At 47.9% G+C, this 12,959-nt stretch overlaps 1 protein-coding gene across 5 annotated transcripts in view; it reads left to right on the top strand.

The window, feature by feature from the left end:
* Positions 1 to 12,959, top strand: part of RAD54L2 (RAD54 like 2) — a 74,450-nt gene that overhangs the window by 36,829 nt on the left and 24,662 nt on the right. The window contains exon 1 of one of the 5 annotated variants that reach the window (XM_056334578.1): positions 1,563 to 2,274. The exons of the other annotated variants lie outside the window; for them this stretch is intronic. Within the exon in view, the coding sequence (XP_056190553.1) occupies positions 2,241 to 2,274 (34 nt within the window). The 5' untranslated portion in view covers positions 1,563 to 2,240. Of the gene's footprint in view, positions 1 to 1,562; positions 2,275 to 12,959 lie in introns of those variants that run through there. 5 annotated transcript variants of the gene reach the window in all.

The raw sequence follows: 12,959 nt of genomic DNA, 5'->3' as shown, positions 1-12,959 counted from the left end.
GTAGCGAAAACATCCCTGTGTTACTGACACTGTTTTCAGCACAAATCCAGACTCATACTAGCTGCTATGAAGAAAATTAACTCTATCCCAGCCAAAACCATACAGCATGCCTTGTAAATGCAACTGGGTACTTTCCACAAGTACTTGTCCTTAAATCTTGCTTCCTGGTTACATAAATCTGTTAGGTCAGATGCTGAGGTGGTGTTTGCTTATTTATTCTAACCATACAAAGTCCTTATAAGGCCTGCTGCAAGGTCCTTAGCTATGTACTTTTCTTAATACATTTGTCCCTCTTTTCCCCCTCGATAAACACCGTATGTTCTCGTGTACCAGCTAGGGTATTTGAATCTGTGACGTAGGTGAAAGGCTGCCGTGTTACTGAGCCACTTAATTTTAATACAGTTCATCTTTTCTTTGATAAAACTTACATGGCTTGAATTAAGAAAAGAGCACCTTGGGTTTGTTTCAAAGTTGTGATGTGCCCTGAAGCAATGAGGATGTTTTGATGGTAGCAAGCATTCACTGTGCCCTACCACCCTCTCAAATGAAAGGTCTAATAAAAATGGCTGGAGTCACATGAAGGTAGCCAGGCTCTGCCCTGGCTGTGTTTGCAGACCTTTAGATCCATCTTTGACTGTTACGAGTGCAGCTTGTCCTGGAGTCCTGTAGATCTGTGCCAGGGCTGCTCAGAGGCAGCCTGCTTGGGGCTGCTTCTGCCCATCCTGGTTTTCCCGGCTCTCACTTGCTGGTTGTTTCAAGCAAAGAGCTGACTTCATTCTGTGGACAGACAGTCGCTAGGAGCGAGCCGGTTCCATTAGGTGTCTTATCAGCCCAGTTCTGCCACTTGTTGCTGGTACTCAGTATGTCTATGAAGGGAGTCAGGCATGGAAAAAGTCTCTGTAGCACTGAAGAAGGTTAGGCACAATGGCTAGCCTTTAAGAGTTCAACCACAGCTTTAAAGTATTTATTCTCTCCTGTACCTGTCCTTCTGGTGCAGATGGATGACGGGGAGGAAGGCTCGCTTACAATAAGCTTGCACTCCCCAAATTCTGACAGGTTGTTTCCTAAAAACTGCGAAATCTCCTTCACAGTCTGTTTGCTGCACTTCTGCAGACTGGCAGTGCTGCACAACATGCTGATTTAATGAAGCAAACAGGATGCTCTTTCACCTATTGCTGTGCAAATAGGTTACCAGCTCGCATCGTACTGCTCGGGTTTCAGTCTCAGTTGTCCAGGTTTCTTGGAAGGTAGCAGGCATCATGCAAATAGTTCATAAAATCACAGATACCAAGATTTTTTTCAAAGCCAAAAGGCTGTACTACTTCTGCAGCTCATTGCCCCCCTCTTTTCCTTTTGTGCTGTCAAACTTGGGAGCGGGGTTATGGCCCTGTGTCCCCTGTTCTGAACGTCCTGTTGTCTGTTGGGATTCCCCTTGCATGGGGCCCCGCCGGAGCCTGAATGGTTATGTAAGGATTTTTATTTTATTCCCAGTCTTGGTCTCTGCCACTAGTTGAACTGGATCACCGGCTCAGTGAATGGGATCCCCTCAGATCTGAGATCTGAACAGCGTGCAACTCTGCCGCTCGCTCGAGAGGAGGGAGAGAGAGGAGACCTCCCCCATACACACCCACTCAGCCTCCCTGCTCTTCTCCTCTCTTTTAAAACTCTTTTCCCAGGCATAGCTGAGCTTCCCACTGGCTGAAGCCAAAGCGGCCCGTCAGCACAGCTCCGGGCAGCGGGCACCGGCGGAGCAGCAGCTACCTCGGGCAGGGCTGTGGTGTTTGACTCTCCAAGCAGGGGAGGAGAGAGTGACAATTTTTATTTAGGCTGAACACGAGGCATATTTAACTAGTTATATAACAGTGACCCTGGTTCGTCTCGGCTGGGTGCAGGGAGGATACATGCGTACTGATTCCCTTCGCACCGGCTGGGTGGATTCAAGCACTAGGAGCTATTTACCAAAGTTATTTTCAGAAACCTTAAGTGCAGGTTTCCCTGCCTGTACCCTGGACTGTTTTATCAGGAGGCATTTCCCGCTTGCAAGCTGAACAGCCAGTGAGAGTGGATTTACTGCTCGCTGGGCTGCAGGCAGAGATAAGGAGTTGTCAGGAGTGACTGGAAACTTTTGTCCTGAAGACCCTGAGACAAGAATAGCAGAAGGGCTGAGAGCGTGCGGCCGCGCTGAACAAGTCTTGGGGCAGAGTCGCAGGCAGAGGTCTTGCGTCAGTGCACTGAGCAGCATGTTACTCTTGGATGAGTCTCAGCAGTTTCCAGGTAGGACACAGGCTGGGGGTTTTTTGTGGGTTGATTTTTTTAAAAAATTATTTTTTTCTCCTCCTGTTTTCTTTTCCCACTTGCTCTTCTGTTACAGACCATTCATTCCACCTCTGTACTGGAGCACCCTACTCGGTGGCTAGCAAAATGCACCAGGAACTAAGACTTCTGTGGGACTCGGCTTTCAATTTGCTGCCTACTGGGCAGGGATTGAAATGGTTGAATTTTCAGTCTTGCAGTGCTTATTGGCTTGATGGAAGGGATATGAGAAGGAAGCTCTTTCTTTGTGCTTTTAATTCTGAAGACTTTAGTGATGTGACATTCTGGGTCTGCCTGGTACTGTTTCTGCTGGTGTCATACTGTAATGCTGCAAAGGTAAATTTTAGCAAGAGGAGAGCCAGTTGTTAATATCAGTATGATTTTATATGCAGTGTCCTACCCCATCCTCTTCAGCATTTTGTATGTACTTTCCTCCAATATCCTACTTGATAAGAGTTTTGAACGCTGCCTTTATCAGTGAAATATTTGGTGACTTGCTGACTGGGCAGCAGCCTGGGCACCAGGCAGAGCTGTTGGTGCCTGCTCCAGATCCCCTAATTATAGTGCCTAATAGACTAAGAGCTACTTGGCTCTTTTTTTCCCCTCACCCCTATCAAACAGAAGATGCTGGTGAAACTTTAACACAAGTTTAAAGTTTTGAGATGGCTGCCACTTAGTTTGCTTGCTGGTGGGAGAATGCTGTGTGTTGGAGAAAAAACTTTGTTCAGATTTGAAGAACTTTCTAAATTTGTAATTTAAGTTGTTACTTTGAGGTCAGGTACTCCAGGACACCAAGCTTCTTCCACCTTGTTCACATGGCAAATACCTCCAAAGTTCATGCTATGAACTATAATAGGCTGGTCACAAATGGTCCCCAGGAGTTCCAGCTCTGGGTTTCTGGTTTATTATTGGAGTCCAGTGCAGTGTGGTCTTCCTGAGGAGTTTTTATGGAACTAAGCCACGCTGTATTTGTTGTCCATTAGTGGGAGGTACGGATTCTAGGGGAGGGAAAACCCACCAACATCCATCTCTTCTTGCTTTCTTACATCTCTGGTTGTGGTGGCAGGACAAAGAAAGAAGCTAATTCTGGGAGAATGTGAAATGAGAAGAAAAAGCAATTATGATACAAAATAAGTTTGGATAAGTGAGGAATCTGGGTGATACAAGTGGCTTATGTAACTCAGTCTAGATAATAGGTATAAAAAGAAGATGGGGAGGGGAGAATGCTTTTGGAAATGAGACTGTAGGTCATAGATGGAGGGAGAATGCAAGCCTAGAGGCTTTCCAAAAATTTTGGGTGGAAGGCTATTTTGGGGTCATTTGTACAAACATAAGAGAGTAAGAGTGCAAATGAACTCATTGTACAGCATTGCTCACCAAGTTATAATGTCTGGGACAAGGTTTATCACAGTCTGTTCTACCAGTGGGAAAATTTATCTCTGTTTGAGGAAGCATTTGTAAATGATCTGAAGTGGTTGCGCTCTGGGTGGTGGATCCAAGAGGGTCTCTGTCCCACTTCTCCCATATCTGCCTTGTCCCCAGAGAGGGTGATAAAACTGCACAAGGTCACAGAGTGAGTCCAGGGCAGAACTGACACATAGTGTTCTTCCCTGCCTTTGTGCTTCAACCACTGGTCGGTGTTTCTTTTCCTCTCTGGTTTGTGTGGCTTTCTCTCACTCCAGGTACCTGAACACTTCTTTGCGGTCTTCAAAGTAGCAAGCACTTGTGTATATGCATTGCTGTGCCACCTGTTCATTATTTTGGAAATGTTTCTGGAAATTTAGAGAGGATTTTAATTATTTTTATGGTAGCAACCACCAGCTAGTAAATCAAGGTTTGTTGCAGTACACTACCTATCCCCCTGTTGCCCTGCAGGAAAACTGTCTCTTATTTAAAGAACCCTGGCTCCTCCCCATATATACATATGCTTCTTTTTTGACCGTAGAGGTGGTTGTAATTTTAGCAACCTTATGAAAGAACCGGTGCTTTTCCCTTCCTCCCCGCCCCCCCCCCCTCCCCCCCCCCCCCACCCAGGCTGTGATGTGCTTAGCTTTCAGGGTGTTACATATTTGGATGTTGTGTCCTTGTGACATCGTGGCTTCAATTTGTATGAGTCTGATTGCCATGATCAACTTTGCAGCCCTTTGTCAAACTCTCAGCAGCACACAGAGCAGCACCGATATTTTGAAAAGGAAAATAGAAACAGATTGTGCTTTGAGTGATGGTGTTTCATCCTGGTCATATTAGCTTTCTCCAGTGCTCTCAGTCACTTTCCTGGCTGCACTTGATGGGAGAAGTGCCAGTGGAATGCGGTGGCACACAGGCTCAAACTCAACAATTTGCATTTTTCTCCCAAGTGATGCCTCCCTCATTAAACAGAGTCCTTAAAAATTCCTCTGAAATTACTTTAGAGACTGAAGCAGAAGAAGGCAATGCACCTGAAGTTTTGCGCTTTGTTATGGTTCTAAAAAAATCCACAACTATGTTTTGTTTTTCCAAGTAAGAAATTATATTTAAGGAGAGGAAAGAAATCCTGTTGGTTGGAGTGTACGACAGGGAGCCAGCAACTTGGGAGTTACTCAGCAGTGACGCCTACCTGATTTCATTGCCTCAGTTTCCTCCTCTGCAAGATGGACAGGAGGGTGTTTCACAGGTTATTGAGGACTGGACCATGTCATGCTTGTGAACTCCTTTGACACTGAACTGTAGTGCAAATGCCGGGTATTATAATTTTGAAATATCTCTTCTCTTATACTATTATGAGCCACAACAAAGGAGCATTCAGATGCTTAAGGTTACTTTATGCTGGAATTGTTTTCCATGCTACTGTCTTAAATTAGGAGTGAGTATCAACTGTCTTCTCCCCCTCCCCTGTTAACAAGTCCTGAACAAAGATACGGTGAGGGCTTGAGGCAGAGATTAAAGTTTCGCTTGTGCTCATGTTTGTTTGCCATTTTGGTGGCCTTGGAAGCGTGTGGCAGCAATAATCCCTTCTTTATTATTTCTCATTGCTTTGAGGGTATCCTGGTATAAAGCTAATACCACAACTCACAGCTACCTAGTGTAAACTAATGCTTATGTAATCATTGCATAATGCAGAATGCTTGTTCCCCTACTCGTCCTCTTTTCTTAGTCCCTGAAATTTATCCCTACAAGAGTCATGGTAGCAGCCAGCTGGATTCACCGTGCTGGGAACATGTCAAGCGTCTGTATGCATCTGTTTTCTGAAGCTGGGAGAGGACATTAATCTTTGTTACCTAAATCAGTATTTATCTACCTTAATAGAATAGAGAGACTTTTTTTTTAAAAAAAAAAAAAAAAAAAAGTTGTGGACTATTGTGAAAATAAATAAGATCTGATGGCTAAATCTGGTTTCTTGTGGGTAAGATCCCTATAGTAATTTTTGTAATCTGGCTGGCAAAACTATGTTCTGGGTTACTAGTTAACTGGGATAACCAGCAAGGGGAGGTTTCGCTTCCCTCCTGTGCACAGCTTGTTGAAAACTTCCCGGCACTGGAGCCTGAGACACTTCCTGACTCGGTGCAGCACGTTTATGTAACTGGGCTGTTCTTACACACCCCCGGCTAAAGAACAAATGTAACTCAGCCCTGCTTTGCTTGCTACCTTAACGGGTGTGTTTCTTGGCTTTGTTTCCCTGTCTTGACTAATACCCACAGTGTCTGTGCAAGGGGGGGGGGGGGGGGGGGGGGGGGCTCGTGGGGAGGAGGCAGTTTACATTTCAGGTTTGAGGAGTTTTATTGGGAAAAGTAATTTTGATTATATATCTGGGAGAGGGATGCCAGGTAGCAGCATTCTACATTTCTCCAGTTCTTGCCATGTCCGAACACTGTGAAAATGTTTGATTTGCAATTTCACAACCCACCTCTGAGCACATCAGAGCTGGAAACGTACCGCGGGGTGCTCTGGGGTGGCCATCAGCCTTTCCTCCACGGTGCCAGTGAGGAAGAGGATGGCCTGACAGGCACCACCTGGGCTGCGTGGCGGGGTCTGGTGCCGGAGGGCTGCCGGGGCCGGGTACCTGTGGTGGCACCGGCCCTGCCATACTGCAGTTATATAAGTGCTCGTTGGTGTTTATGTAACCCGGGTCTCAGCGTCCGCAGTGCTGAGGCCCAGCCAGAACAAGAGCTCTTGGGTATTTGGGGCCTGGTTCTGCTTGCATAATACCACGGTTAGAAGATATATTGTCTGTCACCAAAGTTGGCTGTTGGCTGTTCCAGTTTGCTTCTTGGCCCTTCTTGGCTGCTTCCTTTCCCTTTGGTTTTTGGGTGGTAGCTTCCTTGCTCCTGCCCTTCAGTTCTGCTGCCTTTTGCTCCTGAAGGATTCCTTCAGGCCAGGAAAGGAGTTTTTTTCTGCAGCACAACCTCATCAGTAACTGATATGCTGAAAGACCTCTAAAGGAAGAAAAGAAGGGCAGTGCTGCCTTATAATTTATCTTTTAAAATTCTCTATCGATCGGGGCTTGCTTCCTGCCCAAGAAGGAGTCTGGAGATGGGTTTGGCTTTTGTGTGTTCCTGGTCTCGGTCCCTCCCAGGGCTCTGGCCCACAGAGCCCGTGCTGGTGGTGTTTTCCTTAGAGCTCATTTCACGTCTCTGCCCTCTGTCCTCTGGTTCAGGGCTGGGGCTGGATGCAGCCCAGCCGTCTCACCAGCAATCTGCAAATTTCACATAGGTGTCTTGAACCCACAGCGACTGATTGCTTTACAGATACCTAGAGAAATGAAAAATGTGTTACTCAGACTTCAAGCAACACTATTTGTTACACCAATATGACAGTCTCTGTGTCTGGTTACAGTGACAAGTATGAACAACAGAGCTGCGGTGGTTAACTCCTAGATAAATCAGCACTGGGAATGAAGATGTGAAGATGTTAGAGCTGATGTATGTGCTGTTTGACAGGCGAGGGAAGCTTCCCCTGGGGGAGCTGCCGCTGAGCTCTGGGGCTGGGCAGGCTCAGCGCTGGGCAGGCTCAGCTCGAAGGATGCCTTTGTGCCTCGCAGTACTGTGGCTGTGACTCAGCAGGACACCAACCATTGCAGCCGGCCGCAGAGCTGGGGTGAGAGCAGTGGTGGGATGCGTCATTCCTCTGACCAGTGGGCTGCGTTTTGCTGGAGTCGAGTGGGGACAGCATACGGCGTGGGGCCGGGGGCTGCACATCCCGCTGCCGGGGTGCAGCATGGCTGCCCTCTTGGCCGGGGTGCAGCACGCCTGCCCTGGAAGCTGCCCGCAGCCATGGCCCTGCCGAGGGGAGGATGTCCCCGAGGGGCACCCAGGCAAGCCTGGGAAGACGGGCACGGTTTCCCCGTGCACTCAGGAATCACCGGTGCAAAAGGCTGGTGAGGGCTGGGTGCTGGCTCCGGTGTTGTCAGCCAAGTGGGCGGCTGGAGAGGCCGAGGCGCCTGGCGTGCCGGGTCCCGGCGTGCTGGCGAGGACCGTGGCCGAGCGGGTGCTGCGGCATGGCGGGCGCGGGGGGGGTAGGTGTGCCGGGTTATATAATGCTTACATAATTAGGGCTTTGTTAAGCAGTTGTGGCTGGGAGGGGCATCCTGCCCTCGAAGACTGAGCCCGATTATTTTCTGAGGAGAACAAAGCCTTGTTGCTAATTAGCTGCCCTGATAGCAGCTGCAGGGGGTGGCCGTGGCCCCCAGTCGTCAGAGGGGCTGCGTCCCCCTCCGTCCCCTCTGCAGGGTGGCTTTCCCAGTGCTCCAGGAGGAAGGAACCAGGTGTTGATGTGTGTCAGGCCCCAGGAGGGAGCTTGGTGGCTTTTCTCGGTGTCACAGCAGGTAGAGCCTGAGGAAGGGAGTCTGGGCTCTCCCCTTGCTTTCACCAACACAATCCTTGAGGGGTTTGTAAGGATTTCCAACAGCCTTGGGGTGCTCAAGTGGTTTTGTAACACCACCTCTGTGAGAGGGTGCTCTGTGCAGACACCTCTCCTCCCTCCTTGCATGGCATCCATGCAACAGCTGCACCAGCTTGCAGACAGAGAAAGAATATTCTGAAAACATTTAATTTATATTCCATAGCTGAATACAGATGAGCCGGAGCACTCTGAGTGTTGCCAGCCTCTCAGATGATTGCTGTGCTGCAGTTAGAGAACTGCTGTTCTCCAGGTGCCAAGTACAGTTGAACTCTGGCATTACCTACATACCTCTCCAGTGCCCAGTGCACTGGGAAAGCATCACATAACCCCAGAGAACATCTTCCTGCCTGTCAGTGCCTTTGCAGTCAGGCTTGCTCTGCAGAGTCGCTTCTGTAGCCTTTGGCACAGTTGTAGTTCAGTGTGTCAGTGGCTGTGAGTGTTGCAGCTGGAGCTGTGCAATAGTCTTTCTTGTGCCATCCCTCAGTGCTCCTCCCATTCTTGCTTTGACAGCTCAGTACCGGCTGTAGTAGTACGAGCTGGTACTAGCTAGTCTCTGACAAGCTATTGCCCACAAACTGCATGGAGGTTCCCAGAACGCCTGCAATAATATTTAACTGCTCCTTGCTCTTTGTGCAGGACAAAAGAGAGCTCCCAAAGCAAGAATCAACTCCTTGCCACTCTGCATGCAGCTGCTTTCCTCACCATGCATGCACATCCCTGTCCTTAGGGTAGTAAAATAATGCCCAAAGACTCAGCAAAATAGTGCTATTTGCTATTCTGAATTTCTGTAGTGAAACGATTTTAGAAATAAAGAAGTGGCTGGGTTTCAGTGGTATGCCTTCCCTGGAATCATTGGAGTTACCCTGGCAGAGAAGTTGGCCACCCATGAGGAGAGCATACCCGTAGCTAGCCACCTTAGCTAGCTAGTAACTGAGGAGGCAAGGTAGTAATCATACACAGTGTTTTGTCCACCAAGGTGTCTCTTGGACCTCCTTGTGCAGCAGCCTCAAGTAGGGGACCCTCTCATCCTGAGTGGCCATTTCTGTACTCCAAGGAACGTTGGATTGTTGCTAGAGCCAAGCTATGGATGTTTACTGGTGTGTGGACAGACACTTGGACTCACTGAGGTTTGCCTTGGAGTGTGGAAACTGGATGCAGCTATAACAGTTTCTCACACACCTTGGTGTCAGGAGAAGACTCTGTTACAGAAATCTTGCACCTCAAAAATATGTACCTGCTGCTTCATGATACTTCACAGTGAGCAGAGCCTTTTTGCAGAGCAGGCTGTATGTGTCAAGAGCAATTCACTGGTGAATCGAAGATGCTAGAGAATATTCTCCAGGCTGCATCCTCAAAGTTTTGAGAGTATTCTGCAAGAAGGAGGTGATGAAGTGAGTTTTATAAGCTTGGGTGGACCAGGAAGTGCCCAACTGTAGGACAAATCTTTTGCTGTGTTATGCATCATGGGTCACACCGGTGTGCGGTGTTTAGGGGCAGCTCTGGCAGTCACACCACATAGGGAACATCTGAAGCAGAGTTATACAGAGCAGTCACGACTCTTCCTTACAGAGACTTCTAAACTGTAATAAGCAAGTGTCGGTCGAGAAGCCGAACACCTCCCCCTGCTTGTATGTACAGCTGGGGGCGGTGGTTGCTGATGATGATTGAGCAAAGAAAACTGGCAACCCCTGCTCTGCAGCACAAACCAGAGCTGTGCTGTAATCAGGTCTATGGGATTTTAATAGGGCAGGCACATTTTAGATCTCGAAAGTGCATGAGAAAGGGTAGTCATGCCCCTTGTGGCATTCAGGGTGCCTTACAGGACAGACTGCCTGGGTGTGTGCGAGTGTCCGTAACTGAGGACCAGTGGGAACTGCTTGGGGACCTCTCAGAGCCGTGACCCACCTGAAGGAGCAACTGCTTGACAAGTTCACTGTCTGCATTGATGCTATCACCGCTACCCTCAGGAAACCCTTTCTGTAGATCTTGTGCCTCTTCTGGTGAGCACAATGCAAAACATTCAACAGAGCTGGTGTGGATCCAGCTTTTTCTCAATGCTCAGTGTGTAAGCGTGAGATGGGTTTACATCCTTGTTGGCAACCGTGACTGACCCATGGCTGTCTTCCGCTGAGCAGACTTGGGCCTGTTCTTTTGCCCAGCTGTGCTTGGGTGAGTATGGCTGGTCTCCCTGTGCAAGGCTGTGCTGGGTTAGCCATGGGCTGGTAGCAGTGCTTTTCTCATGGAGGCGATGTGGATAACTGCCCAGGTCTTCCTAGAGTGCGCTAACAGCTTAAGCATGATCAGGCAGTTGCCAACATGCAGACATGGCTGATGAATTTTTTGTTGTGTAAAAAGCTACTTGTATAGCCATGTCAGAGTAGCATGTGGAGCTCCTGTTACAAAACCATAATTACATTTCTGTTGTAGATGTAGGCTTGGCAAAATTGGGGCAGGAATTATTCCATTGATTACCTGATGGGACCTGTTCAATGAGGGTGTTCCCACACTCCCTCCAACCCATAGATCAAACCTGTTCTTGTACAAAATAGGTTTGTGTGTGTGTTTAGTTCTTGTTTCTTAACACATTTCTGTCCCAGTGTGGGTCCCAGTTGCACAGCTTGGAAGTCACGGTGCTGGAGTGCAGCCACAGGGCTGCAGCAGGGAGCCTCGCTTCTCGTATGCAGCAAGAGTTAGGCGAGTTCAACATAAAATAGCAACAAAACAACTCCTGCTAGTAACTGCCTGCGCGTGTCACAGGTGTGGTGGGAGCTGCTGCATGGTCAAGCTTGTGATTTTATCATTGTGTTAAGCTTTGTGAAAAGCAGCTTTATTCATTGTAGTGGCAAGGATGGGACCAGCCTCAGGAAGCTGGCTGTTTCTGAATCCCACTGCAGCTGAATCAGTGTGCTGTTTGGTACTGTTGCTACTGTGGAAGAGATCTCGGTTTCGAGATGCGTATGTGTCAGGAATGTGGGTTGAGGCACAGATTGTGTTCCTCACCTCAGGGCTTGTGTTGGCAGGACAAACACCAACCTGAGCAGACACGGCTGTGGTGGATAAGGGCCAGTACTCAGTGCAGGACCAAATTTGTCATCAGATTTTGGGCTTCAGGCCTCTGGTCAGATGAGAATTTCATTTAAAAAAAACCTGTCTGATCCAGCTGTGTGTAGGTTTCACCAGATCTTGTATTACTTATGATTAAGAGGAAAGAAAAGGTAAAATGTGGAGGTGGAATGAGTCTACACAGGAGTTGCACAACAAATATGAAAACATACAGAGGAGACACGTAATGGCCTCACCTTTAGGCTGCTGAGCCTTTGGATTTTGTTAGCATCACCCCTTGTCCTGAAGGCGCCCTTGCCTGGCATGGCACGGGTGGCAGAGTTGCTGCCGAAGGAGGTGACGTGGGTAATTGCTGGGGTGTGGGGAGAGAAATGCTTCCTTTTCCCAACAAGCATGACTTTGTGCTCTCTGATGTCTTGTCAAGGTCCCCTGGGCCCAGGACGAGATGGCAGCAGTGTAACCATGGCAGTGTTTGTCTCCAGGATAGTCACTGGTTTAGTGACTCATCCTGGAGCATGTGATCACGTGCGCAGCCTCCCTGCTTCCCTTTGCCCTATTTCATCCAATCTTTTGATCTAGTTATATAACCAGGAGTTGAGAGGGCTGGGGGGAAGGAAACAGTGCTGAAGAATTGCAGGTAATGTGACTAAAATGTGTCTGTATCTCAAATAGCAGAGCTGTTGTCTGGGAAGCCTGGGAAACTGGGTTTATTCCCAGCACAGTTCTGTCCACAAGTGAATCTGTTGAGTGGTATCTGAGCTTGCAAGTTTAAGGAGGCATGGTGCAAGGACAGGGATTTAAGACCTTGGCTGTGGTAGAACTACTATGATTGTAGCAGCAAACCCATTTGCCTTTATTTTCACATGCAAGGTAACTCTTGCATTCATCATGAGACCTGTTTCATCCCATAAGTTGTGGATACCTGTTTTTCCCCATCTGTGTACGGCTGGCTGGGACTGATGTTCACATAAATGTTTGAGCTGCTCTGCTGGTATTGGGCCATGGTGGGGTGAGCTCTGAAGTCCTAAATGGGTTCTGACATAGACTTCAGGCAAATGCTGGGGTGGGTCTGGTGGGATGCCTGGAGAGGAAGCTTGCAAATTTGGTGCTTTGGACCAAGGTGTGAATCTAGTTCATGTCATTTCAATTTTAAGAGGTGATACTAGCGGTAAGGTTAATTTAATAGGCATATTAACTGGCAGCTGTATTAAGTGGCAGCTGTAGAGGTTCCTATACATGCAACATGCTGTGCTGAAGCATCCTTCATTTAAGCTCCCAGCTTTTTGAGAAGGGATGCTCTTGTCTCCAGATCCCATGGAGTCACAGTGTGATGCTTGTTGGTTGTGTTACTTCATCTGCCATATTCTTCTGCATTGATACCTTCTTTCCTTCTTCATAGTTCTAAGTGTCATTTCAGTTCAGTCATTAGCTCAGATACACAGCATAAGCAAGAAAGCAGATTATGAGATGAGGTTCAGGGTATCTCTTTGCCTGACACAAGGGGACAAGATGCTTCAAAGAAGCTATTACAAGGCTTGTCAGAAGCAGTTTACTTCAAGGGAAGCTTTTGAACAGAAACGTTTCCTTTCTGTGCTCTGCAAGCATTAGTTTGGTCACTGGCAGCCTGTTGAAGAGCAGAATGTTGCCTAGAACAAGGTGTCATTTCACATAGTGCTTTAAGACTGAAATCAGCCACTAATGGAAGT

The sequence above is a fragment of the Falco biarmicus genome, chromosome 4 (genome assembly GCF_023638135.1).
Source record: "Falco biarmicus isolate bFalBia1 chromosome 4, bFalBia1.pri, whole genome shotgun sequence".
Classification (NCBI taxonomy): domain Eukaryota; kingdom Metazoa; phylum Chordata; class Aves; order Falconiformes; family Falconidae; genus Falco; species Falco biarmicus.
The sequence above is the reverse complement of the archived record's forward strand: the minus strand, read 5'-3'. Positions and strand labels throughout refer to the sequence as shown.